This window comes from Argopecten irradians, chromosome 13 (genome assembly GCF_041381155.1).
Source record: "Argopecten irradians isolate NY chromosome 13, Ai_NY, whole genome shotgun sequence".
Classification (NCBI taxonomy): Eukaryota; Metazoa; Mollusca; class Bivalvia; order Pectinida; family Pectinidae; genus Argopecten; species Argopecten irradians.
Window position 1 is genome coordinate 37,641,575 of NC_091146.1, and position 27,484 is coordinate 37,669,058.

The 27,484-nt window shown below is 36.8% G+C and overlaps 1 protein-coding gene across 1 annotated transcript; it reads left to right on the forward strand.

Annotated features, from left to right (window-relative positions):
- The first annotated feature begins 9 nt into the window (after window positions 1-9).
- LOC138305969 (zinc finger protein 726-like) lies at window positions 10-18,948 on the forward strand. The gene is made up of 3 exons (XM_069246278.1): window positions 10-50; window positions 151-287; window positions 17,046-18,948. Exon 3 carries the CDS (start codon window positions 17,065-17,067, stop codon window positions 18,220-18,222), a length of 1,158 nt encoding a protein of 385 aa, XP_069102379.1. The 5' UTR covers window positions 10-50; window positions 151-287; window positions 17,046-17,064; the 3' UTR covers window positions 18,223-18,948.
- Window positions 18,949-27,484: the final 8,536 nt, after the last annotated feature.

A 27,484-nucleotide genomic window follows, 5' to 3' on the forward strand; every position in this document is an offset into this window, starting at 1 on the left:
ATATTTGAAGGAATCGTATTTGATCAGATTTAGCGCAGGAAGCTGAAAAGGTAACGAGATGACTTAGTCTAGGCTAGTGATTGTTATTATTTTTCTGCTAATCGTATCAAATAGCATACATGTAAAAACATTTTTCTTTATTTCTGACAGTTTGACAAACTACCAGCCTAGGCATAGCGTTGAAAAACAAATTCAAGGCGGTGCCGGTGACCCAGCGAAAAGATTTCTGCTGCAGTGCCAGTAGGCTGTCAATGTGTATTAAGGCCTAGAGATTGTGGTCTAGAGCGGTAAGTTTGATCGTGTATCCATTCGTTCCGACATTACTTCGAGGAGTAAGTTTATACCCTATCAGATTTGAATTATCGCGCTTTGAAGACTTGGCTTATTCAACGAAAAATCATTCTGGTGTGACGACCGTGTTGACATGTTGTACGCACGTCCACATCACCACCATGCACTAGAGAACACGATAAATCTAGTGATAAATAGAAAAATAAAGTCACACTGAACTCAATCTCTTAAAACCAAAGACGGAACAGTTCATTAATATTCAGGGGGTAAAAAAATAAAAATGTAGTACAGTTTACAATGTTATTGACATTATGAATCTGACAGTATGCTTTTATGTAAAATTATTCTCTTGATATCCTCCAAAATTGAAGATAGCATTTATAAAGAATGACATATTGAACATGAAAACAAAACAGCAAATAGATATATTTACAAAATATTTACCAGTTTAAAGTCTTATGTAGCGGGATTGGACTGGGTCAATCATCGGTGACCAGGTAGCTCAGTCGGTAGAGCACTCGGCTAGTATTCTGAGGGTCCCGGGTTCCAATCCCGGTCTGGCCGCTACATTTTCTCCTCTCCTGTTACAAAATTGGCGCCCAACTAAATAACCCACGGTGGACTGGTGGTGTTTGGAAGGGTCTCGTATGTCTTCGAGGGCGAAGACTTCGAGAAAGGAGGGAGGAGTGTAGCGGGATTGGACTGGGTCGATCATCGGTGACCAGGTAGCTCAGTCGGCAGAGCACTCGGCTAGTATTCTGAGGGTCCCGGGTTCGAATCCCAGTCTGGCCGCTACATTTTCTCCTCTCCTGTTACACTTATAATAAGTTGAGATTATCGTTACCATATATATATTATATAAGGCCACACCAAATTAATTTGTAGTTCTTCGGGAAATTGAAAGAAAAAAAATGGAGCGAGCGAGCGAAATTTTTTTGTTTTTAAAAAAATTTGAAATCAAGGATTTTTAGGAGCGAAGGGTTTCAAAGTCGAGCGAGCGATATTTTTTTCAAACCATGGAAGCAAATATTCATGAAAAAAACACTGATAAACCTGTTTACTGTGTTTTTCAATCATCCTGAATACTTCTGTATATTTAAAACAACAATGTAAATTTTAATAATAAAAAAAAAAAATTCTTTTCCACCATCAGATACATGTAACATCACCTGCCATCATTTTTTTAAAGTATACCGATCGATAAAATGATGTTTTATAGACTGTTCGAGGCTTAAACATCGCTAGAATGTTCTAAATAACATGTAAAACACGCGAATAAACTTGATTACTGATTATGTCATTGAAATCACAGCGACAGGATTCCGAGAAATACAAATGTTGACAGAGTGTAACACGTGTGCAAGTTAGCAGTCATTCATGATCAGAAGATCGTTTTCTTGCTGTCTGCGGACATTTCTTGCACACACATAATATCTAAATAATATATTTAACTTATTGTTTGATATTTGATGATTTTTGGCGTTTTGGTTATTATTTTCTTGATAACAATCCTGCAGCAATTCGATAGCGAAATCAGTCCGCCATTGTGTTGTGACTGTAAACAACCACGCTTCAGTCGGCTGATTTTCCGTGAATTAAACAATTTTACGATTGAACATGTATCTGGTACATTATTATTTTTTATCTTTATTATATTTATATCACATATTATATCGTTTAAACACTTTTACAGTGATTTTTTTCGGTGTATAACTTTACTAAACCGCCATTGTGTTGTGAACACGTTTCTGTCGGCGGATTTCCTTGAATTAAGCAATTTTACGAGTGAACATGCATCTGATACGTAATTATTTTCATCTTTAATATATTTTCATTGCATATTTGATCTTTTAAACACTTTTACAGTGATTTGTTCAATGCATAATTTTACAAAAATGGCGAGTAAAACTTACGATTTTCACATGTGAATCACGACGTAATAATGCAAAAAGGTGGTCAGATTTTGGTTTTCGTCCACGGATAAGCCGCACTGGTGTATTAGCCGCACTCCCGATTTTCAGGGAAAAAAGTCGCGGCTTATACTCCGGAAAATACGGTAATATAACTATATAAAGGCATTTTTTATGCCTTACATTACAAATACATAACAGTTACGATTTCTTCTTCGTTACTATTGTTGTACAACGCGCCCACTGCAGGAAGATTCTGAGAGCATATAATTGTCTGCACCTACCTTAATTAGGGCCTGTATAATTATGATCAATATATTAATGTATTCCACTCGCTATGTCTCTCTCAGCAAGCTAGATGTCCGCCATCATGCATCATGTAAACAATATTCGATCAGATACATGTAACATCACCTACCATCATATTTTTAAAGTTTAATATAACTATATAAAGGCATTTTTCTACATCAAGAACAAAGATACCAATGATTTTCAAAACTATCCAATAATTTGATGCATGCACTCATCCATGAATATCAAAGACATAGGTTCAATACGTGTATTACTGTCAAAAATATCAGAATGAACATAAACTTTCAATTGAAATCTAATTAATGAAATATACCATGAAAATAATTTACTTTTGCGCATTTATTAAGTGATAAAAAATCTTAATGCAGACTAGTATTACATTCAGAAGCAACCGTTACACATAAATTTCAAATAAAACAGTCTCAATATCATCACCGACAGTTAAATAATGAATATCTGTGTTGTTTCTATTTTGTGAAATTTCAATAGAGTCATGTCTTGACTGGTTTGTGGATATCTTTATCGCTTGAATGTCATCTAATAGGGCTGCCGCGGTTCACCGGTATATTGGGTTATTGCAATGCACCACCAAAAAATATTGTACCGCGATACAGTTTACCTGTACCGGTTTTTTACGATATATTTTCTTAGTATCATAATTTCATTAATTTGATATAATTAAAACGTCCTGTCATTAAAACAAAACCAGCAAGTTGTATTTGTTTTCCTTTCCGATAATATGAAGCCATGTGGGTTTCGTTTTCATTCGATTCTGATGTCGGTCAAACGTTTGTAACTAACGTGTATAATGTTCAAATGATTCAAACATTTGCATGACGTTGAATATAAACAATATGACATTAGGCTAGTTTCTGAAATATTATCAAGTTGATTCGCTCCATCAATCAACAATACCAGAATATATAATTCTCTTAACACATTTAAGGTCCGGTGAATACATTGGCTGCAGGGATTCTGCCAGCTATTTCAGGCTTCATCGTCCGCCGCCATTTTCGAGTTCCTACACGTGTGTCAAAACAACACTGCAAGCCGATCAGCCCTTTGAAGTTTAATCATGATCGTAAACGTATTTTGCCAGGACAATTGTACGTAAATTTGTTCATTATTTAGGTTCAAAAGTGTAAATATTTGCAGACACTATCATGTTTAGATATTGCATTATTAGGTTACGATCGTCTGTAGCCTAGCTTTTTCACAGACTCGTAATTTTTACAAAAACCTCACATTTGAACATTTTTGTTACTCAACAACATGGTTGAAATCGATGTAAAACTACATAACATAGCACTGTATGTTTGTATAATGTAAAGGGTGTTTTTATTATGGAATATATACAAAATAAACACCACATATGTTAAGGTCAAAATATTGCAATATATATCACAATACAGTTGTTGTGTATCACAATATATCGTGGTACGCTTCTGTCGTATCGCGGCAGCCCTGTCATCTAATCTCATGTTCGATACAGCATTAGTGATTTTACTCAAATTAATGTCAACAACACGACTAAAAAGATCAACAAAAGTTTCATCATTTTCGGCGTCGATAGCCATGTTTGACATCAAACTTGTTGGGCCTCGCCGAACGGTAACAATCAAGACACCCAAAATCAAAAAAAGTGCTGAGAGTGAATTCAGATTACGAGAATGAACAGATGAATGTCAACAACACGAAAAGGTCCACAAACGTTTCATTTTCGGCCGCTATCGCGATCAAATAACATCAAGGATGCTGGGTCACTATGGACGTTGATCACTCATCAATCATCGTCCAAAAATTAAACGTTAAAAGTTCAAAAACATGTTGGTAAATACGATTATTCCCTCTGTTTGTTCTCCTTACCCACCATTTTTTGCAGTTAATTCATCTATGTCAGACAAAACCTTTACTGTCTTCCTTTCCGCAATGTAATTCAAGCGTCTACAAGCGCCGTAAAGCACTAAATAAGTCGGCTGACGGAAAAATAAATCCGGATATTTTTTGACATGCGGTCGCATTTTTTTTATATTTTTTTCTCGAACCCGCAAAATTCCTTGCGCTGCTCCCGACGAACTACAAATTAATTTGGTGTGGTCTAAAGATCTCAAGTTTAAAAAAATCTAAAAAATTTGCATGTTCCTCATCTAAAATCCTCTAAATCGCTATTCAAAATGAAAAACAATTTCTTCACCCAACAACTTAAACAAGAGAAACAGCTTATCTGGCTTTTTGATAAACTTGAATGTTCCAATTGCTATTAATTTAGTGCTTAAGGAAGCGAAAATTTGTCTGATGAAATTAATTCAAATTTATTTGTTCAGGTACAAAATTACATTGGGTCCATTGCTTTGGGAAAAAAAATTGTTTCATAAATTTCTCAATCTAAGCCACATGTATGTATGTATTAACAATGTATTAACTTTGTTGTATTTTGAGAAAGGATCTTATTTAAGTTGTAATAACTTGTACCCAATCGGGATTCCCTTGTCATATGTTTTTGACAATAAATATGTTAAAAAAAAAAAAAAAAATTATTTTTCAAAGGTTTACAAACATATAAAAGATATTTAGACATAACATCAACAAATCACAGACACATTCATCTCTACATCCTGTCATATCTGAATAAATTATTAATATTGTTATTAACTTTTTTATTTGTCATTGTCTTATTTTCCACATATTGTCAAGTAATATTTCATAATCAAATCAAACCTGTGTTGAAGTACTTATAACATGGAGTGTACAGTACCTACTGAGTTGAGCTCTGGCTAGGGCCGGCTACCCCATTTAGTACCCACCCTAAAAATTGAAACGCATGGGAATTGAATTGACTTTGCGGTTGATATTTGATTTAACTGATACATATATCTGTGCATATTAATTTTAAGATTAATAAGGCCACAGCCGCCCCCCCCCCCTGTTTTTTGCTGAAAAAAATCAATTTCATACAATTTTTGTGCCAGATTTTGACGATTTGTCTTTGCAGACACTAATAAAATACTGTTTCATATCAATCTGATGCTTAAAGGGTTTGTGACACAAAAACCTTTTTATAAATTTTCTGATAGTTTGACCCCATCAATGTTGGCTGACACACGTTTCACAGCACTCCGCAAAGCTGTTTATCTACTTTAAGGGCAGTAAGGGTAAATTGCTGCGGCTGAGAAAACTTTAATGAGCTAGCCAGTCACGTGGTACCAACGCGTCATCCATTTCACCATGCTCTGCTGTCTGCTGTAGATACTATATATTTATAGAGAAAAACTACAGAGTCTTCTAGTATTTTTAGCTCACCTGGCCCAAAGGGCCGGTGAGCTTATGTCATGGCGCGGCGTCCGTCGTCCGTCGTCCGTCCGTCCGTCCGTCCGTCCGTCCGTCCGTCGTCCGTCTGTCCGTCAACATTTCCTTTAAATCGCTACTAGTCATAGAGTTCTGCATGGATTGTAACCAAATTTGGCCACAAACATCCTTGGGGGAGGGGGAACAGAACTTGTATAAATTTTGGCTCTGAGCCCCCGGGGGCAGGAGGGGCGGGGCCCAATATGGGAAATAGAGGTAAATCCTATAAATCGCTGCTTGTCCTAGAGTTCTGAATGGAATGTAACCAAATTTGGCCACAAACATCCTTGGGGGAGGGGGAACAGAACTTGTATAAATTTTGGCTCTGACCCCCCAGGGGCAGGATGGGCGGGGCCCAATAGGGGAAATAGAGGTAAATCCTTTAAATCGCTACTTGTCCTAGAGTTCTGCATGGAATGTAACCAAATTTGGCCACAAACATCCTTGGGGTAAGGGGAACAGAACTTGTATAAATTTTGGCTCTGGTCCCTCGGGGGCAGGAGGGGTGGGGCCCAATAGGGGAAATAGAGGTAAATCCTTTAAATCGCTACTAGTCATAGAGTTCTGAATGGAATGTAACCAAATTTGGCCACAAACATCCTTGGGGGAAGGGGAACAGAACTTGTATAAATTTTGGCTCTGGTCCCCCGGGGGCAGGAGGGGCGGGGCCCAATAGGGGAAATAGAGGAAAATCCTTTAAATCGCTACTAGTCATAGAGTTCTGCATGAATTGTAACCAAATTTGGCCACAAACATCCTTGGGAGAAGGGGAACAGAACTTGTATAAATTTTGGCTCTGACCCCCCGGGGGCAGGAGGGGCGGAGCCCAATATGGGAAATAGAGGTAAATCCTATAAATCGCTACTTGTCCTAGAGTTCTGAATGGAATGTAACCAAATTTGGCCACAAACATCCTTGGGGGAGGGGGAACAGAACTTGTATAAATTTTGGCTCTGACCCCCCAGGGGCAGGAGGGGCGGGGCCCAATAGGGGAAATAGAGGTAAATCCTTTAAATCGCTACTTGTCCTAGAGTTCTGCATGGAATGTAACCAAATTTGGCCACAAACATCCTTGGGGTAAGGGGAACAGAACTTGTATAAATTTTGGCTCTGGTCCCTCGGGGGCAGGAGGGGTGGGGCCCAATAGGGGAAATAGAGGTAAATCCTTTAAATCGCTACTAGTCATAGAGTTCTGCATGAATTGTAACCAAATTTGGCCACAAACATCCTTGGGGGAAGGGGAACAGAACTTGTATAAATTTTGGCTCTGGTCCCCCGGGGGCAGGAGGGGCGGGGCCCAATAGGGGAAATAGAGGAAAATCCTTTAAATCGCTACTAGTCATAGTGTTCTGCATTGAATGTAACCAAATTCGGCCAGAAATATCCTTGGGAGAATAAGAACTGAGTTTGTATAAATTTTGGCTCTGGTCCCCCGGGGGGCAGGAGGGGCGGGGCCCAATAGGGGAATTATAGGTAAATCCTATGAATCGCTACTTGTCCTAGAGTTCTGCATGGATTGTAACCAAATTTGGCCATAAACATCCTTGAGGGAAGGGGAACAGAACATGTATAAATTTTGGCTCTGACACCCCGGGGGCAGGAGAGGTGGGGCCCAATAGGGGAAATAGAGGTAAATCCTATAGATCGCTACTTGTCCTAGAGTTTTGCTTGGATTGTGACCAAATTTGGCCATAAACATCCTTGGGGGAAGGGGAACAGAACTTGTATAAATTTTGGTTCTGACCCCCTGGGGGCAGGAGGGGTGGGGCCCAATAGGGGATTGAGAGGTTAATATTATAATTCCTTCAGAAAAGAAACAATGAACCTGTATTCAGAATATTACTTGGCATTACAAACCAGGTGAGCGATACAGGCCCTCTGGGCCTCTTGTTTTTAAGTATCTGTAGTGGAAAACAATGACAGTGATATCCCTGCTTTGGGATTTGTTCCGGACATTATCCCATACCAGTTTGACCCTTTGATGAACACTGATAATTCTCTTTCTATCGAGAAAGGGGATAACATCCCATATTGAATATATTCTTAGAGGAATTGCTCCATACAAGCATGGTTATCATAAAAGCGAAATCCAATCCCTATATTTACACTCACACAACTTTTTATTTATATTTTATGTAATAAAATCGTCTTTTTGAAAATGACGTAATTATTCAATAAAAGTCGGTCAAAAGTGGGAGGAGCTTACTCAATTGAACAGCGAATGATGACTCTTTACGTAAGGTACAATTATTCTGCCGCGACGACAAAAAAATTCAAATTTTTGTGTAAAAAAACCATGACAAACAAAGTTAATTTCACAGATAATTTTATTTCATCAGATCTGAACTTTAAATATATATATCCAATTTTGCTAAAAGTTGATATGTAGCGTAACAACACAAAGTATTTGTTCTCGGCCACATGTGTGAACTCGGTGACCGTTATTGTGCAGCGAGGCGAGGCTGACGCACACTTACACACTGGAGTTTGCCGAAGTTGTCAAAACACCAGTGTTCAAGTAGCTAAATGTGTTTGAGATTGTCGTCTGACTTGACGATCTTACATTCTTGGGAGCCATAAGATTATATTTACACTTGTTAGGCTTGGTCACTATACGCTAATATTAGCAGATTTTGTTTACCATAACTGCATGGTAACATTGAACTTTGAACTTGCGTATGAAAATGTTCTATGCAAAGTAAAAGGACTATTTTTTTTTTTAAAAAGAAACACATGGCTTTGTTTACATTTTGGCGCAACATTACGTGTATATTGTTGTTTTTCATAGAGTTTTGGAAAAATGTAAACAATATATACATGTTTTATATATGATTCAAACAATTTTTAAATTAACAATTGTATAAAGAAACGGAAAAATATCCTGACCGGGGCGACTTGCTTTCATTTTTGTTAAAAATGATGGGTGTCAAATGTAAACATTACCTCTGTGCCTATGTTCGTCCTACGATCAAGTCTTTGGGGTGGACGGGCGTGAGACCCTCCGATAGAGGTCAGTTATAAACATATTATTAAAAAAGTAGTCCCTTTACGTTGCATAGACCATTTTCATACGCAAGTTCAAAGTTCAATGTTACAAGGGCTTTTTCTCACTGCTTAGGGAATGGGGCATGTGGCTTTGAATTTGGGAAAAAGTGCGACAAAACCAAGATTTGGGGAAAAAATAAAAAAAATATGAAATAAAGCAAAACAGATACAATTTTATATTTCCAGAGTAGTTTATATACTTTTCTGAAGCCAGTTCACAAATAATTAACCGACTTAACCGATCATGCAATATTTTGGAGAGTTTTAAAATAACTTTCATTTTGGGAAATTTAAGGCTTGAATTGGGAAATATTGAAAGGTTTTGCCATGGGGAATGGGGCCAATTTTCGGCCCCAAATCATGTTGAGAAAAAAAACCTGGTTACCATGCAGTTATGGTTAACAAAATCGGCTAGTACTTGCGTATAGTGAACAAGCCTAGCAAGTGTAAATATCATAAAATAAATACTGTATACCGTAAATATATTTTGTTAAACTCCTAAAGTCAGTATTTAAAGATGCTCCACCGCAGACAGAGCATAAATGATATTCATCATTTGAACAATAATTGGTGTTTAATCGTGTATATATATGCCTAATTAACACAAAAAAAAACATAAAATAATTTATTTCGCCTTTGGTGCATGCGCAATCATTACTTCATTCCATATAAGATATAGTGCCACAGAATTTTTTCGGGATGCAATTAATTATTTTTCGTATATTTAACTTTAAGTAAAATTAGAAGCTCAAACTTTTCAATGGTAGTAATAGTGTAAAGTAGGTAACTTTTGTAACTGAAGAAAAATACTAAATCGTCTGCTCCTGTTTTTGATAGTGAAAGAATACCATTTGTCAGCGGTGGAGCATCTTTAAATGAAAAACCAATTTCTTTATTCCTTTGTTTGAGTCCTTCATTCACAGCATCTATGTTGATTGATATTTTGATTTTAGGTATATCCTGATCACAAAAACCGCATAAAAATCATAAGTCACAGGATTAATTTTTAGCTCACCTGGCCCGAAGGGCCAGTGAGCTTATGTCATGGCGCTGCGTCCATCGTCCGTCCGTCCGTCTGTCCGTCACTATTTCCTTTAAATCGCTACTAGTCATAGAGTTCTGCATGGATTGCAACCAAATTTGGTCACAAACATCCTTGGGGGAAGGGGAACAGAACTTGTATAAATTTTGGCTCTGAGCCCCCGGAGCAGGAGGGGCGGGGCCCAATAGGGGAAATAAAGGTAAATCCTATAAATCGCTACTTGTCCTAGAGTTCTGCATGGATTGTAACCAAATTTGGCCAGAAAGATCCTTGGGGGAAGGGGAACATAGTTTGTATAAATTTTGGCTCTGACCCCCTGGGGGCAGGAGGGGCGGGGCCCAATAGAGGAAATAGAGGTAAACCCTATAAATCACTACTTTTCCTAGAGTTCTTTATGGATTGCAACCTAAATTAGCCGCAAACATCCTTGGGAGAAGGGGAACAGAACTTGTATAAATTTTGGCTCTGACCCCCCGGGGGCAGGAGTGGTGGGGCCCAATAGGGGAATTTGAGGTAAATTCTATAAATCGCTACTTGTCCTAGAGTTCTGCATGGATTGTGACCAAATTTGGCCACAAACATCCTTGGGAGAAGGGGAACAGAACTTGTATAAATTTTGGCTATGACCCCCCGGGGGCAAGAGGGGTAGGGCCCAATAGGGGAATTTGAGGTAAACCCTATGAATCGCTACTTGTTCTGCATGGATTGTGACCAAATTTAGCCACAAACATCCTTGGGAGAAGGGGAATAGAACTTGTATAAATTTTAGCTCTGAGCCCCCTGGGGGCAGGAGGGGTGGGGCTCAATAGGGGAATTAGAGGTAAATATTCAAATTCCTTCAAAATAGAAACAATGAACCTGTATCCAGAACATTACTTGGCATTACAAACCAGGTGAGCGATACAGGCCCTCTGGGCCTCTTGTTTAGAATTTCCTTGAAGATTGTCTTTTTTTGCAATAAGAAAAGTCAATAAAAAGTATACCTCGCGCATTATTTTTCAAAATATGGCCGATTTGCTTCCTAATTCCCCTTAAAGTCCTATTACGCTTTCACCAAACTTTGCTAAAATATATATTTACATCCCTTATGAAAGGTTCTTCATTTGGTTTCTTTCCAATGAAGAGAATTACGCAATTATCAATTAGTAAAGAAATCTTAAAATAGAATGGGTTGATTTGCATATTTAAAAATACCTCGTGTATACGTATATGTTTGATACCCGGATATAGTAAACAAAACAAGCATGGTCAAGACAGAGGGCAGTTTTGAGGAAACGGTGAGCAATACCATGTTCTATAATTGTTTTAGTATATGATACATATTAGATTTCACAGATTATAAATGTGTCCTGTCAAAGGTTACATATAGTTTATATAAAGCTTAATACAGAATACGTATTAATCGAAAAATAGTGGATGTAAATAGTGAAATGCGTACATGGGGCACCATATGGGGTATTTTATCATACCAATATAAACATGTGGCCGTGTCAATTTTGGTAATGATCGGTTGATTTTAAGTTTCCTCTCGTGTGATAATTTCAGATAAATACAGTATTTATCCCAAACTATATATTGATAAGTAAATATGATACTACTGATCTATTCATAATTTGAGAGTTAGGAGAGCACAGTATTTCTAAAATACTTTAAACATACGTAAAGAGGTGGACCAATAGCTTACTATATACATGTATAACTGCTTTCTATTTCTTCTTTGGGTATCTTATAACGATATTCTTATGTCTATGAAATATGTGATAGTACATGTAGATGAAAGATTACTGGAATCGGTGCTAGTCGGATACGTCAATCTGTATGATGAGACATGTCTGTATTATATATATTACTTTGTTCGTTATCAACACGGTTACTGCATATATATATATATGCGATAGTATACATATCGTATATTACATCTATACATATCTATTCTCAGTATTCATATACCCAACATATATATGTGTTTGTTAGGACCCAGCACCTAATTGACATATATACCGTTGCTATTACCTCCTTTATTTTTTTTATCAATTATACATGTAAAAATTTTCTGGTATATATTCCAACAGGGGGGCTATATACCGATGCCTGTCGAGATTTCATTTCTGTATAATTAACTGATTAAATGTTTCTCGATTACGTTTCGTGTGGTTAGAAAAGGATCATCATACATTTCATCAGAGTACGCGTGTATATACATCAAGTATTGATTACCAGGTGCATGAGTCTTAATTATCGTATGGGCATTTTTAGGTCACCTGAGACGAAGTCTCAAGTGACCTATTCTAATAGCCTTTTGTCCGTCGTCGTCCGTCGTGCGTCGTCCGTTGTGCGTCGTATGTCCGTAAACAATTTACATTTTCGACTTCTTCTCCAAAACTACTGAAGCAATTTCAATGAAATTTTGCACAAACCTTCTAAGGCATAAGGCCAATCAAAATTGTGAATTATATGGTCCCCACCCCCCAGGGGTCTGGGAGGGGCCAAAAGGGGTAAAATTGAGTAAAATTTCAAAAATCTTCTTCTCTACTCACAGATGTGGTAGAATCAAATACTCTTCATAGATAGAAAGGTCTTAAGGTCCTTTACAAAAATTGTGAATTATATGACCCTGGGGTCTCTAGTTTCCCCCTGGGGAGGGGGTTAAGTTTACTATAGTTTATATTGGGAAAACACATTTTTGCGCATTATTTGGTCATTTGTAATAGGAAATGAGTCAAATGTTGTCAGAATTATCAGTATGAGATGGCCATTTAATCCTATTAACAAATTTTCTATGACTGACCCCCAGGGGCCTTAGGGGCGGGGTAAAAAGGGGTCAAATAGGCTAAAACTTCAAAAATCTTCTTCTGAAGTTCTGGAAATGGTAGAATCAAATACTTTTCATAAATAGAAAGGTCTTAAGGTCCTTTACAAAAATTGTGAATTATATGACCCTGGGGTCTCACGTTTCCCCCTGGGGAGGGGGTCAAGTTTACTATAGTTTATATAGGGAAACACATATATGAGCATGTTTTGCTCAATTTTCATTGGAAATGAGTCAAACTTGGTTAGAATTATTAGCCTGAGATAGCATTTTAATATCATATCCATATTGGTCCAGGCCGACCCCCTGGGGGCAGTGGGGCAGGGCCAAAAAAGGTCAAATAGGCTAAAACTTCAAAAATATTCTTTTAAAATTCTGGAAATGGTATAAACAAATACACTTTATAGATTAAAAGGTCTTAAAGTTTGTTTATAAAAATTGTAAATTATATGACCCTGGGGTCTCCTGTTTCCCCTTGGGGAGGGGGTCAAGTTTACTATAGTTTATATAGGAAAAACACATTTATGAGCATGTTTTGCTCAATTTTCATTGGAAACGAGTCAAACTTGGTTAGAATTATTAGCCTGAGATAGCATTTAAATATCATATCCACATTGGTCCTGGCCGACCCCCTGGGGGCAGAGGGGCGGGGCTAAAAAAGGGTCAAATAGGATAAAACTTCAAAAATCTTCTAAAATTCTGGATATAGTAGAATCAAATAATTATAGATGGAAAGGTCTTAAGATGTTTTATAAAAATTGTAAATTATATGACCTTGGGGTCTCACTTTACCTCCTGGGGAGGGGTCAAGTTTACTTTAATTTATATAGGAAAAACATATTTGTGAACATTATTTGCCCAATTTTCGTAGGAAATGAGTCATACTTGATTAGAATTATTAGCCTAAGATATAGCATTTTAACATCCATATCCGTCCTCGATGACCCCCTGGGGGACCAGAGGGGCAGGACCAAACAGGGTCAAAATGATTAAAATTTCAAAACATACCTCTAAATTCACAGGTTTGATGGAAGCAAATACTCTTCATAGTCTAAAAAGTCAAATTTATAAATCACTGACCAACTTCAAGGCCCAGCATATAGTGTTTATATGTCTTTAATTTGTTTCATTATTTGTTTAATTAAATATTCTAACTCAGGTGACCGTTAAGGCCCATGGGCCTCTTGTTAAATATACATGTAGGCCTACATTTTTATGTACACGGAACGAATTAAAGTAATCAAAGACTCGCATTTATATTCGTACAAACGTCAGTATTAGAGTGAACTAAGGGGATATAAATATTGTTTAGACTATTTCATCATTAAAACGACACAACATATATATTATTTTGACCCATGATGCTACCTGGCTGACTATCAATTTCCGCCAGTATGTAATTCTTAGTACGGTATACATGTCTCACCGAGTCAATACTGCTGCTGGGCAGCTTGCTGGGGTTTTCGGTGAGCTCCCTTGTACTATACCATCAGGGGACAACACGTTTTGCTTTGGGGGGAATTAGCTTATCTCCCCTGATGGTTGAGAGTACCAGTGTCCATGGCATGGTTAGTTAATTAACCATGATTTACCAACACAACAAAGTTCCTGGTTCCATGTTTTCTTTATTATTGGTGACTGCCAAAAGTTCCGAAATATTAAATTACAATTATTAAAGCTCCATGTTCTCAGACTCTCCACTCCTGATTGTGACCTTCACTCTCTCTGTTCTTACTCCAACTCTCTACTGCTCTAACTTCTATATTAATCCTATTCTTCATTATAATTAAACTTGTCCCATCTCCTAAATCTCATTGGCTAATTCCTTAATTAGGCAATGAATGGGTGTGGTCTGACAATTTCAATATGGGCGGAGCTAAACAATCATCAATGACAATTAATACTATTTACCTTGGGGGTACTCAACTGGTCCTACAAGTTCTGACCCAACAGGTGTTGACAATAATACCATAATTAACTCTATTGAGTAACATGTGACATTTGGTCAATTATAGGATTTAAGTAAAGATAAATGACTAACAATAAAAGGCTAACTCTGTTAGATAAGCCTACAATAAAAGTGTCCAAGCCTACAATAAAAGTGTCCATAAGACTTCCTACTACATCAAAAGAATCTCAAACCAGATTATTCCTAGTTTTGTACTGATCTACTTAATTACTTCTAAACTTTCTAAATACAACAAATTTCTAACATTTTTACTTGTGAAACATGTACGTAGTAAAAAGGAAAAGGGAATTGAAACTGAAATTTCTCTAATTTCACGAGTGTGCATTCCATTTTACGCCGAACGTGAATTATGTTTATTAGCATTCAGCCTATTTGTTTTCATAGAAAAAGTTCGATTTATGGAGCAAGACAAAAGTTTATGCGCTAAATAAAATATGTAAAAAAAATAGGTTCGTAATACCTGCTAGGACTTTACCAGTCTTATTAAAACGGATATTTTCCCCATGTTCTCTTCTTTTAATGAAGGACTGATCCAGGGTTTCTTTAGCTTTTCTGGTATACTGTATAGAAATCATAAACTGACTGTTTTTATACTTCATTTCTTAGTACTGTTCAATCAAACCAAATTATTCTACATTTTGTACATGCATTCCTTTTCCTGTCCCGTGCATGCAGTGAATTATGAGATGATATGAATCACATAGGCCTACATGTGGTTCATTATCAGGTGTTTGGCTCTATAGACATTTTTCTCTCTTTATATACTGACACAGTATCACATATATATATATATATGTGTACAAAAAATGTCTATAGAGCCAAACACCTTTGGTTCATATACATGTATCTTTACATGTAACATAAACAGAATTATGTTTCTGCATGTAGTAATTTTAAAGTTCATACTAATGATTTTATGCTACAATGTGGATTGTACTCAGTTAGTAATTCATGATCATGATCACTTGTCATGGATATATCTGATAATGCCGATACACTGGTCTAAGTTTATGTTCGGTCTTCGATGGGGTAGAACATGTGGGCTTACCAGACATCGTATGAATGTATACAGCGCTGTATTGTTAGACAAAGAACCAAAGTGTAAGATCTATATAGCAGGTAACGACATGGCGTGTTTGTGTTTACTTTCATTTGTTTACGAGTTTTGTCGAGCCACATGGGAGGCCTCATCAGGTAACAAACGTGTGTTCGGTTTCGATGTACATTTCAATAAAGCCAGATTAGGCCATATAGGCATCTATAAATCGTTAATATAAAATACATAAGATCAGCAATTAAAATAGTAATTATTATTTTGTTTATTGCTTGCTTTCCATTCAAGAACAAACACTTTTTAAATAGTTTTAGCCTAGTTTTGTATAGAAACTACATGTAAATACATAAGTTACATGTATAACATGAGGTCCACGCATGGAATGCGTGGGTTCGTAACGTGCAGTCGATCGCGATCTAGCAACTTGACCACTAAATTGTCGTTGTTTGAAAATTGGTCTCCCTCTTCACCACGTTCCAACAGACGCATGTGTGTTCGCTGACACATATAAGTTTGGCGAGTTCGTTCGCCATGCATGATGTTGAAGTTTGTTAGGGAAATCCCACTTTTTATGTGCCTACGCATGCGTACTAGATTGTTTTGGCTCTGGGGCGGAACTACGGATTTCCCCCTCTCCGAAGAGGGGTTTTCTATTGTTTTTGAAAAACATGGAAATGTTGGGCATTTTTTATTAGCGGATACCGTATTACGGAATTTTTTCGGGATGCACTTAATTATTTTTCATATTTTTAACTTGAAGTAAAATTAGAAGCTCAAATTTTTCAATGGTGTATAAGTAAATAACTTTTGTAACTGAGCCTGCTCTTGTTTTTGAAAGTGAAAAAATACCATTTGTCAGCGGTGGAGCATCGTTAGGGCAGATTTATGAAAAAGAAATTGCCATTTTCAGCGATCTTGTCCAAAAAAAAAAAACTCATTTCAAGTTAAACGAACATTTTATGTATGTTTTTTCATTCGGACCAAAAGTTTACTTCGTATTATCAAGTTGTTCAAGTTTTCCGAATTCGAATGTTCAGAGTTAACCAAGATAAAGAAGTATTCGGCTGGGACCGACAAAGCACTTCGTATTAAGCTGGGTTGTCAAATTATTTGAGTTCGTATCAAGAAAGTTCCACTGTATACAGTGTCTTCCTTATATTGCAAATTATTATACACCATATAAAATTGAACCCTGCAAATAGGTTACATTCAGGAAACTGAGAAATATGGACAAACTTACAGAGTAATGACCTTTGACTATTTTTTAGGTACGACAAAGAGCAGACGATGGCATCAGACGAGACGGTAGTGATGCATGCGAGGTCAGAGAAGAAAGAGGGGAGACGATTCCAGTGTCGACTGTGTGGTAAGGTGTTTTCTAAGGAGGAGTCACTACAGGGACACCTCACCATCCACGTGGGCAAGTGTAAGTGTGACATCTGTGACCGGACGTTCTTCACCAGTGCAGCGCTGAAGAAACACAAAGATACGTTTGTACATCTCTACAAGCCCTACCAATGTGAAGTGTGTGGCCTCCATTTCAGCTTCATCTCCTCACTACAGCAGCATATGTACATCCACTCTACTAAGTGGCCTTTTGGCTGTAGTGTGTGTAAGAACCGCTTCTCTGATGAGGGAAGTCTACAGGAGCACATGAAGACGCACCTCCACAAACTGTTGGAGAAGAAGCCGTTCAAGTGTGACATATGTAGTCGGTCGTACTCCAAGGAAACATTGCTTTCCGCCCATTTGTACTCTCACTGTGGCAGCAAGCCGTTCAGATGTAAACTCTGTGGACAAGGCTACCGTACAGAGGAAGGCTTACAGAAACATATTAACTCTCTCAGTAAACCTCTCTCCTGTGATGTCTGTGGTAAATTGTTCTGTGCCAAAGTCAACTTGAAACATCACCAGGCCAATAGCCATATCGCTGAGAAGCCATTTACATGCAAGTGTGGCCGCAAGTTTCTCAGGAGGAACACTTTAATCCGGCACCAGCGATGTCATTCCGGTGAAAATCTGTTTCGCTGCGATGTTTGCAACAAGTGCTTCAATGACATAGGAAATTTGAGGACACACACACTGACACACTCTGGGGAGAAATCTTTTAAGTGTGCTATCTGTGGCCGCATGTTTCTTCACAAGGCTGACATGCTTAAACATATGCTGATCCACACCGGCGAGAAACCGTGGAAATGTGAGATTTGCTGCAAGGCGTTCAGAATAAAGACCCTGCTTCAAAGACACGAGCTCACTCACAAGGGAATACAAGATCAGCATAAGTGTGAAGAGTGCCAGGCCATTTACACTAGGAAAGACAACTTACTGAAACATCTCCGAGAGATACACGAGTTAGACACTAAAAACCCAGATATTGTTAAGAAACATAGCAGTATAATCAGTGGCAAGAAGAATGAGTCACGGTCCAGTAAACTCTCCAAATAATCTACAGATCTGAGGACTAACTGTCACAGTCCAGTAAACTCTCCAAATAATCTACAGATCTGAGGACCAACTGTCACGGTCCAGTAAACTCTCCAAATAATCTACAGATCTGAGGACTAACCGTCACGGTCCAGTAAACTCTCCAAATTGTATCTACATATCTGAGGAATAAATCACTTCAGACTCTGTCACGGTTCAGTAAACTCTCCAAACCGCTTCAGAATCCTTCACGGTCCAGTAAACTCTCCAAATTATCTTCTGATCTGAGGCCTAAATCACTTCTAGACTCCGTCACGGTCCAGTAAACTCTCCAAATTATCTACAGATCTCGGCGACTAAATTCAGACAATGATGATTCAAAAGAATATGTCTATATATAGATACTCTTTATACATGTTTTGGGAACTTTCAATCTAATTTTAATCTATTTGTTTACAATCATATATATATATATACTGATTAATACTAGGCACATGAATCAAGCTGAATTTGTCATCTTACGATGTTCATTCATCACTTAGTTGAATCAAACTGAATTTATCTTCTTATAATGTTCATTCATCGCTTAGATGAATCAAGCTGAATTTGTCATTTTACGATGTTCATTCATCACTAAGATGAATCAAACTGAATTTCATTCATCACTTAGTTGAATCAAGCTGAATTTATCCTCTTATAATGTTCATTCATCACTTAGATGAATCAAGCTGAATTTGTCATTTTATGATGTTCATTCATCACTTTGGCAAATCAAGCTGAATTTGTATGATTATGATGTTCATTCATCACTTCGGCAAATCAAGCTGAATTTGTATGATTATGATGTTCATTCATCACTTCGGCAAATCAAGCTGAATTTGTATGATTATGATGTTCATTCATCACTTCGGCAAATCAAGCTGAATTTGTATGATTATGATGTTCATTCATCACTTCGGCAAATCAAGCTGAATTTGTATGATTATGATGTTCATTCATCACTTCGGCAAATCAAGCTGAATTTGTATGATTATGATGTTCATTCATCACTTCGGCAAATCAAGCTGAATTTGTATGATTATGATGTTCATTCATCACTTTGGCAAATCAAGCTGAATTTGTATGATTATGATGTTCATTCATCACTTCGGCAAATCAAGCTGAATTTGTATGATTATGATGTTCATTCATCACTTCGGCAAATCAAGCTGAATTTGTCATTTTATGATGTTCATTCATCACTTCGGCAAATCAAGCTGAATTTGTATGATTATGATGTTCATTCATCACTTCGGCAAATCAAGCTGAATTTGTATGATAATGATGTTCATTCATCACTTCGGCAAATCAAGCTGAATTTGTATGATTATGATGTTCATTCATCACTTCGGCAAATCAAGCTGAATTTGTATGATTATGATGTTCATTCATCACTTCGGCAAATCAAGCTGAATTTGTATGATTATGATGTTCATTCATCACTTCGGCAAATCAAGCTGAATTTGTATGATTATGATGTTCATTCATCACTTCGGCAAATCAAGCTGAATTTGTATGATTATGATGTTCATTCATCACTTCGGCAAATCAAGCTGAATTTGTATGATTATGGTGTTCATTCATCACTTCGGCAAATCAAGCTGAATTTGTATGATTATGATGTTCATTCATCACTAAGATGAATCAAGCTATTGTAAGATAGACTGTTAGATTTAGAGTTGAGAATTTCTGTAGTTTGTATAGTTTGAGGCCTTGGCTGTTTCAATTTTGTTTTAATATATTTGTAAGAATCACTTGTTGATTCTTTTTTTTTGTTAAATAGTTCTGAGTTTTAGCTTGATTTTAAATTAGTGCATGACCACTTTAGATTGATACTGGTTAAAATGCTTTTTTTGTTAATTTAAAAAAAATATTTTGTGTATTATACAAGTTTGCCTGACCATAGATGTTTTGTAGTGTATAAAATGTCTGGAGTATGAAATCAAAACCATACATCAGCTCTGAGTTTTTAGCCCATAATCATCAGATGGTGGGCTTTTCAAATCGCCTTTCGTCCGTGGTCCGTCCTCCGTCCGTCCGTCTGTCCTTCCGTCCGTCCGTCCGTTAACAATTCTTGTTACCGCTATTTCTCAGAAAGTGCTAAAGGGATCTTTTTCAAATTTCATATGTAGGTTCCCCTAGGACCCTAGTTGTGCATATTGCATTTTGGGACCAATCGGTCAACACGATGGCCGCCAGGCAGCCATCTTGGATTTTGATAGTTAAAGTTTGTTATCATTATTTCTCCGAAAGTACTGAAGGGATCTGTCTCAAATTTCATATGTATGTTCTCCTAGGGCCATTGTTGTGCATATTGCGTTTTGGGGCCATTCAGTCAACAAGATGGCCGCCAGGCAGCCATCTTGGATTTTAACAGTTGAAGTTTGTTTTCATAATTTCTCAGAAAGTACTGAAGGGATCTTTCTCAAATTTCATATGTATGTTTCCCTAGGGCCCTAGTTGTGCATATTGCTTTTTGGTACCAATCGGTCAACATGATGGCCGCCAGGCAGCCATCTTGGATTTTGATAGTTAAAGATTGTTATCGCTATTTCTCACAAAGTACTGAAGGGATCCCTAGGGCCCTAGTTGTGCATATTTCAATTTGGGACCGATTGATCAACAAAATGGCCGCCAAGGAGGCATCTTGGATTTTGATAGTTGAAGTGTGTTACTGCCATTTCTCAGAAAGCATTGAAGCGATCTGTCTCAAATTTTATATATAGTATTTTTGAAAAAGTTTGAAAAGCAGAGAAAAGATCCCTCTTTCCATTGTCAGACATAGATCATTCATTTGTGGGCGCAAAGATCCCTCTGGGATCTCTTGTCAGAGTATGATACCAAAACCAAACATCAGCTCTGAGTTTCTGGAGTATGATACCAAAACCATACATCAGCTCTGAGTTTCTAGAGTATGATACCAAAACCAAACATCAGCTCTGAGTTTTTAGAGTATGATACCAAAACCATACATCAGCTCTGAGTTTCTAGAGTATGATACCAAAACCAAACATCAGCTCTGAGTTTTTAGAGTATGATACCAAAACCAAACATCAGCTCTGAGTTTCTAGAGTATGATACCAAAACCAAACATCAGCTCTGAGTTTTTAGAGTATGATACCAAAACCATACATCAGCTCTGAGTTTCTAGAGTATGATACCAAAACCATACATCAGCTCTGAGTTTCTAGAGTATGATACCAAAACCAAACATCAGCTCTGAGTTTCTAGAGTATGATACCAAAACCATACATCAGCTCTGAGTTTTTAGAATATGATACCAAAACCAAACATCAGCTCTGAGTTTTTAGAGTATGATACCAAAACCATACATCAGCTCTGAGTTTCTAGAGTATGATACCAAAACCAAACATCAGCTCTGAGTTTTTAGAGTATGATACCAAAACCATACATCAGCTCTGAGTTTCTAGAGTATGATACCAAAACCAAACATCAGCTCTGAGTTTTAAGAGTATGATACCAAAACCAAACATCAGCTCTGAGTTTTTACAGTATGATACCAAAACCATACATCAGCTCTGAGTTTCTAGAGTATGATACCAAAACCAAACATCAGCTCTGAGTTTCTGGAGTATGATACTAAAACCATACATCAGCTCTGAGTTTTTAGAATATGATACCAAAACCAAACATCAGCTCTGGGTTTTTAGAGTATGATACCAAAACCATACATCAGCTCTGAGTTTCTGGAGTATGATACCAAAACCATACATCAGCTCTGAGTTTTTAGAGTATGATACCAAAACCAAACATCAGCTCTGAGTTTCCAACTTTCTAGACAGGATTATTCATGTTGTATAAATACCGATAGTGGCATAATAACAAATTAGCAGTGTAAAGTTGCTTCCTTTATTGTTTATATACCTAGTGTTTGGTCACATTATTTATTCCTTTGTTACAGATGTATTATATACAGTAAAACCCCTCTAACTCGAACCCAAATTCAACTGGTTCAAGTTACAGGGGTTTTACTGTATTGCTATTTTGCTAGAACGAATAATCATACCCTGCCTCCACTCCGGACCATCTGTCAGAAATCTTCCGTCCGTCGTCCAGAGCTACTCTTTTACTAGTTTACCAGGTCCAGAGGATCGAGGTGAGCTTATGCTGTGGCGTCTGGTGTCCATCAACATCTTACTGTACATACTTGACCACATATAGTTTGGCTGTTAGCATTCTTTTATGGGGTGGGGATTCAAAACTGTACAAATGTTGGGGCCTAAGAAGTGAGGCCAAAAGGGTCAATTTGTTCAGATTCCTTCAAGCAACTTCTTCTCTGAAAGTTATGAATGGATATCAGTCCTATTTTGTATGCAGCGTCCCTGAGGGATGGGCTCAGTTTGGCTACACTTCATGGACTATGAACGGATGTCATATCTTTCATGTGTATATCTGCTTCATATGCTTTAAATTTTGTTTTGAATCCGACAACTTTATGTAACAGTTACTGAAATACATTACATGCACATTTGACGTGTCTGGTTCCAAGTCAGATAAATGTTTGTTATTACTGAATTAAACCTGGTGAGTGCTACAGGCCCTCTGGGCCACTTGTTTTCACTTATCTTGTGTTGTACATATGTTATCAATTTTTTATAATTTTAAATCTGCATGTTTAAATTAATGAGTAAAATCAGAATTATACCCTTATGTAAATTAGAGTTAAAATCAAATAATATAGATAGTGATTAATAATATTTTTGTTTTGTTTTAATTCACTTTGTACATTGTAAGTTCTAAAATAACTTTTTGTTTTGTTTTAATTCACTTTGTACATTGTAAGTTCTAAAATAACTTTTTGTTTTGTTTTAATTCACTTTGTACATTGTAAGTTCTAAAATAACTTTTTGTTTTGTTTTAATTCACTTTGTACATTGTAAGTTCTAAAATTACTTTTTGTTTTGTTTTAATTCACTTTGTACATTGTAAGTTCTAAAATAACTTTTTGTTTTGTTTTAATTCACTTTGTACATTGTAAGTTCTAAAATAACTTTTTGTTTTGTTTTAATTCACTTTGTACATTGTAAGTTCTAAAATAACTTTTTGTTTTGTTTTAATTCACTTTGTACATTGTAAGTTCTAAAATAACTTTTTGTTTTGTTTTAATTCACTTTGTACATTGTAAGTTCTAAAATAACTTTTTGTTTTGTTTTAATTCACTTTGTACATTGTAAGTTCTAAAATAACTTTTTTTTTTGTTTTAATTACTTTGTACATTGTAAGTTCTAAAATAACTTTTTGTTTTGTTTTAATTCACTTTGTACATTGTAAGTTCTAAAATAACTTTTTGTTTTGTTTTAATTCACTTTGTACATTGTAAGTTCTAAAATTACTTTTTGTTTTGTTTTAATTCACTTTGTACATTGTAAGTTCTAAAATAACTTTTTGTTTTGTTTTAATTCACTTTGTACATTGTAAGTTCTAAAATAACTTTTTGTTTTGTTTTAATTCACTTTGTACATTGTAAGTTCTAAAATAACTTTTTGTTTTGTTTTAATTTACTTTGTACATTGTAAGTTCTAAAATTACTTTTTGTTTTGTTTTAATTCACTTTGTACATTGTAAGTTCTAAAATAACTTTTTGTTTTGTTTTAATTCACTTTGTACATTGTAAGTTCTAAAATTACTTTTTGTTTTGTTTTAATTCACTTTGTACATTGTAAGTTCTAAAATAACTTTTTGTTTTGTTTTAATTCACTTTGTACATTGTAAGTTCTAAAATAACTTTTTGTTTTGTTTTAATTCACTTTGTACATTGTAAGTTCTAAAATAACTTTTTGTTTTGTTTTAATTCACTTTGTACATTGTAAGTTCTAAAATAACTTTTTGTTTTGTTTTAATTCACTTTGTACATTGTAAGTTCTAAAATAACTTTTTGTTTTGTTTTAATTCACTTTGTACATTGTAAGTTCTAAAATAACTTTTTGTTTTGTTTTAATTCACTTTGTACATTGTAAGTTCTAAAATAACTTTTTGTTTTGTTTTAATTCACTTTGTTCATTGTAAGTTCTAAAATAACTTTTTGTTTTGTTTTAATTTACTTTGTACATTGTAAGTTCTAAAATTACTTTTTGTTTTGTTTTAATTCACTTTGTACATTGTAAGTTCTAAAATTACTTTTTGTTTTGTTTTAATTCACTTTGTACATTGTAAGTTCTAAAATCAAATCAGCATTATGTGCCACAGTTTTCCATTTTACTTTCATTTAAGTTAGAGATTATATTATGGATGATTTATGATTATTTATGTTCACCATTTTAGGGGGACACACTTTAGATTTAAAGTTAGTATGCATGCCCTATATTTTTAGCCCACCATGGCTATTCAAATCGCCTTTCGTCCGTGGTCCGTCGTCCATCCGTCCGTCCTTCCGTCCGTCCGTCCGTTAACAATTCTTGTTACCGCTATTTCTCAGAAAGTACAGAAGGGATCTTTCTCAAATTTCACATGTAGGTTCCCCTAGGGCTCTAGTTGTGCATATTGCATTTTGGGACCAATCGGTCAACAAGATGGCCGACTGGCGGCCATCTTTGATTTTGATAGTTAAAGTTTGTTACCGCTATTTCTCAGAAAGTTTTGAAGGGTTCTTTCTCAAATTTCATATGTTGGTTCTCCTAGGGCCCTAGTTGTGCATATTGCATTTTGGGACCAATCGGTCAACAAGATGGCCGACTGGCGGCCATCTTGGATTTTGATAGTTAAAGTTTGTTACCGCTATTTCTCAGAAAGTTTTGAAGGGATCTGTCTCAAATTTCACATGTAGGTTCCCCTAGGGCCCTAGTTGTGCATATTGCATTTTGGGACCAATCGGTCAACAAGATGGCCGACTGGCGGCCATCTTGGATTTTGATAGTTAAAGTCTGTTACCGCTATTTCTCAGAAAGTTTTGAAGGGATCTTTCTCAAATTTCATATGTTGGTTCTCCTAGGGCCCTAGTTGTGCATATTGCATTTTGGGACCAATCGGTCAACAAGATGGCCGACTGGCGGCCATCTTGGATTTTGATAGTTAAAATTTGTTACCGCTATTTCTCAGAAAGTACTTAAGGGATCTTTCTCAAATTTCATATGTAGGTTTCCCTAGGGCCCTAGTTGTGCATATTGCATTTTGGGACCAATCGGTCAACAATGATGGCCGACCGGCGGCCATCTTGGATTTTGATAGTTAAAGTTTGTTACCGCTATTTCCCAGAAAGCACTGAAGGGATCTTTCTCAAATTTCATATATAGGTTCCCCTAGGGCCCTAGTTGTGCATATTGCATTTTGGGAGTGATCGGTCAACAAGATAGCCGACCGGCGGCCATCTTGGATTTTGATAGTTAAAGTTTGTTAACACTATTTCCCAGAAAGTACTGAAGGAATCTTTCTCAAATTTCATATGTAGGTTCCCCTACGACCCTAGTTGTGCATATTGCATTTTGGGATATGCATTTTGGGACAGATCGGTCAGCAAGATGATCGACAGGTAGCCATCTTGAATTTTGATAATTGAAGTTTGTTACTGCTACATATCTCAGAAAGTACTGAAAGGATCTTTCTCAAGGTTCATATATAGTATGTAGTAAAAGTTTGAAAAGCAGGGAAAAGATCCCTCTTTCTGTTGTCAGACATAGATCATTCTTTGGTGGGCGCCAAGATCCCTCTGGGATCTCTTGTTATTAGTTGATTACTCATGATTTGCATGGTGCCAGGTATAAACTTTTGATAATTATTCATTTGTTGGATGTTTACATCATTATTCGTGATACAGTTTTGTTTAAGTTTAATGATTTTATAAATAAATTTGAAAGTGTTTCTTTCATTTAAGAAAGTTTTGTGTCATTTTGTTTATTCATTTGGATCTAGCTCTCAGAGTTGCTTCCCTTTATTAGCCGATATGTGGAGCCAGAATTTAGACATGTCACTGAGCCACTTTTACGTAGTGGTTATTGATATGATCATTTTAGAGATGAGAGACAGCTATGTATAGAACTGTACCTTCTGCCTGATACGCCAAACTCTAGAGATGAGAGACAGGTATGCATAGAATTGAACCTGCTGCCCGAGAAACCAGTCTCTAGAGATGAGAGAAAGCTACACGTGTATATGGAATTGTACCTTCTGCCTGAGACACCAGTCTAGAGATGAGAGACAGCTATGTACAGAATTGTACCTTCTGTCCGACACACCAGTATCTAAAGATGAGAGCCAGCTTTGTATAGATTTGTACCTGCAGTCCGAGACGCCAGTCTAGAGATGAGAGACAGCTATGCATAGAACTGTACCTTCTTCCGAGACGCCAGTCTTTAGAGATGCGAGACAGCTATCTATAGAATTGTACCTTCTGCCTGAGACACCAGTCAACAGCTATGTTTAGGACTGTACTTCTGCCCAAGACACCAGTCTAGAGATGAGAGACAGCTATGTATAAAATTGTACCTGCTGCCCGGGACACCAGTCTCTAGAGATGAGAGACAGCTATGTATTGATTTGTACCTGCTGTCCGACACACCAGTCTAGAGATGAGAGACAGCTACATATAAAATTGTACCTGCTGCCCAAGACACCAGTCTAGAGATGAGAGACAGCAAAGTATAGATTTGTACCTGCTGTCCGACACACCAGTCTTTAGAGATGAGAGACAGCTATGTATAGATTTGTACCTGCTGTCCGAGAAACCAGTCTAGAGATGAGAGACAGCTAAGTATAGATTTGTACCTGCTGTCCGAGACACCAGTCTAGAGATGAGAGACAGCTATGTATAGATTTGTACCTGCTGTCCGAGAAACCAGTCTAGAGATGAGAGACAGCTAAGTATAGATTTGTACCTGCTGTCCGAGACACCAGTCTAGAGATGAGAGACAGCTACTTATAGAATTGCACCTGCTGCTCAAGACACCAGTCTAGAGATGAGAGACAGCAAAGTATAGATTTGTACCTGCTGTCCAACACACCAGCCTTTAGAGATGAGAGACAGCTATGTATTAAATTGTACCTGCTGTCCAACACACCAATCTCTAGAGATGAGAGCCAGCTTTGTATAGATTTGTACCTGCTGTCCGAGACACCAGTGTCTAGAGATGAGAGACAGCTAAGTATAGAATTGCACCTGCTGCCTGAGACACCAGTCTCTAGAGATGAGAGACAGCTAAGTATAAAATTGTACCTGCTGCCCGAGACACCAGTCATTAGAATACAGAAGGTTGCAAACTAGGGGGAGATAATCTAGTGAACAACTCTGCTT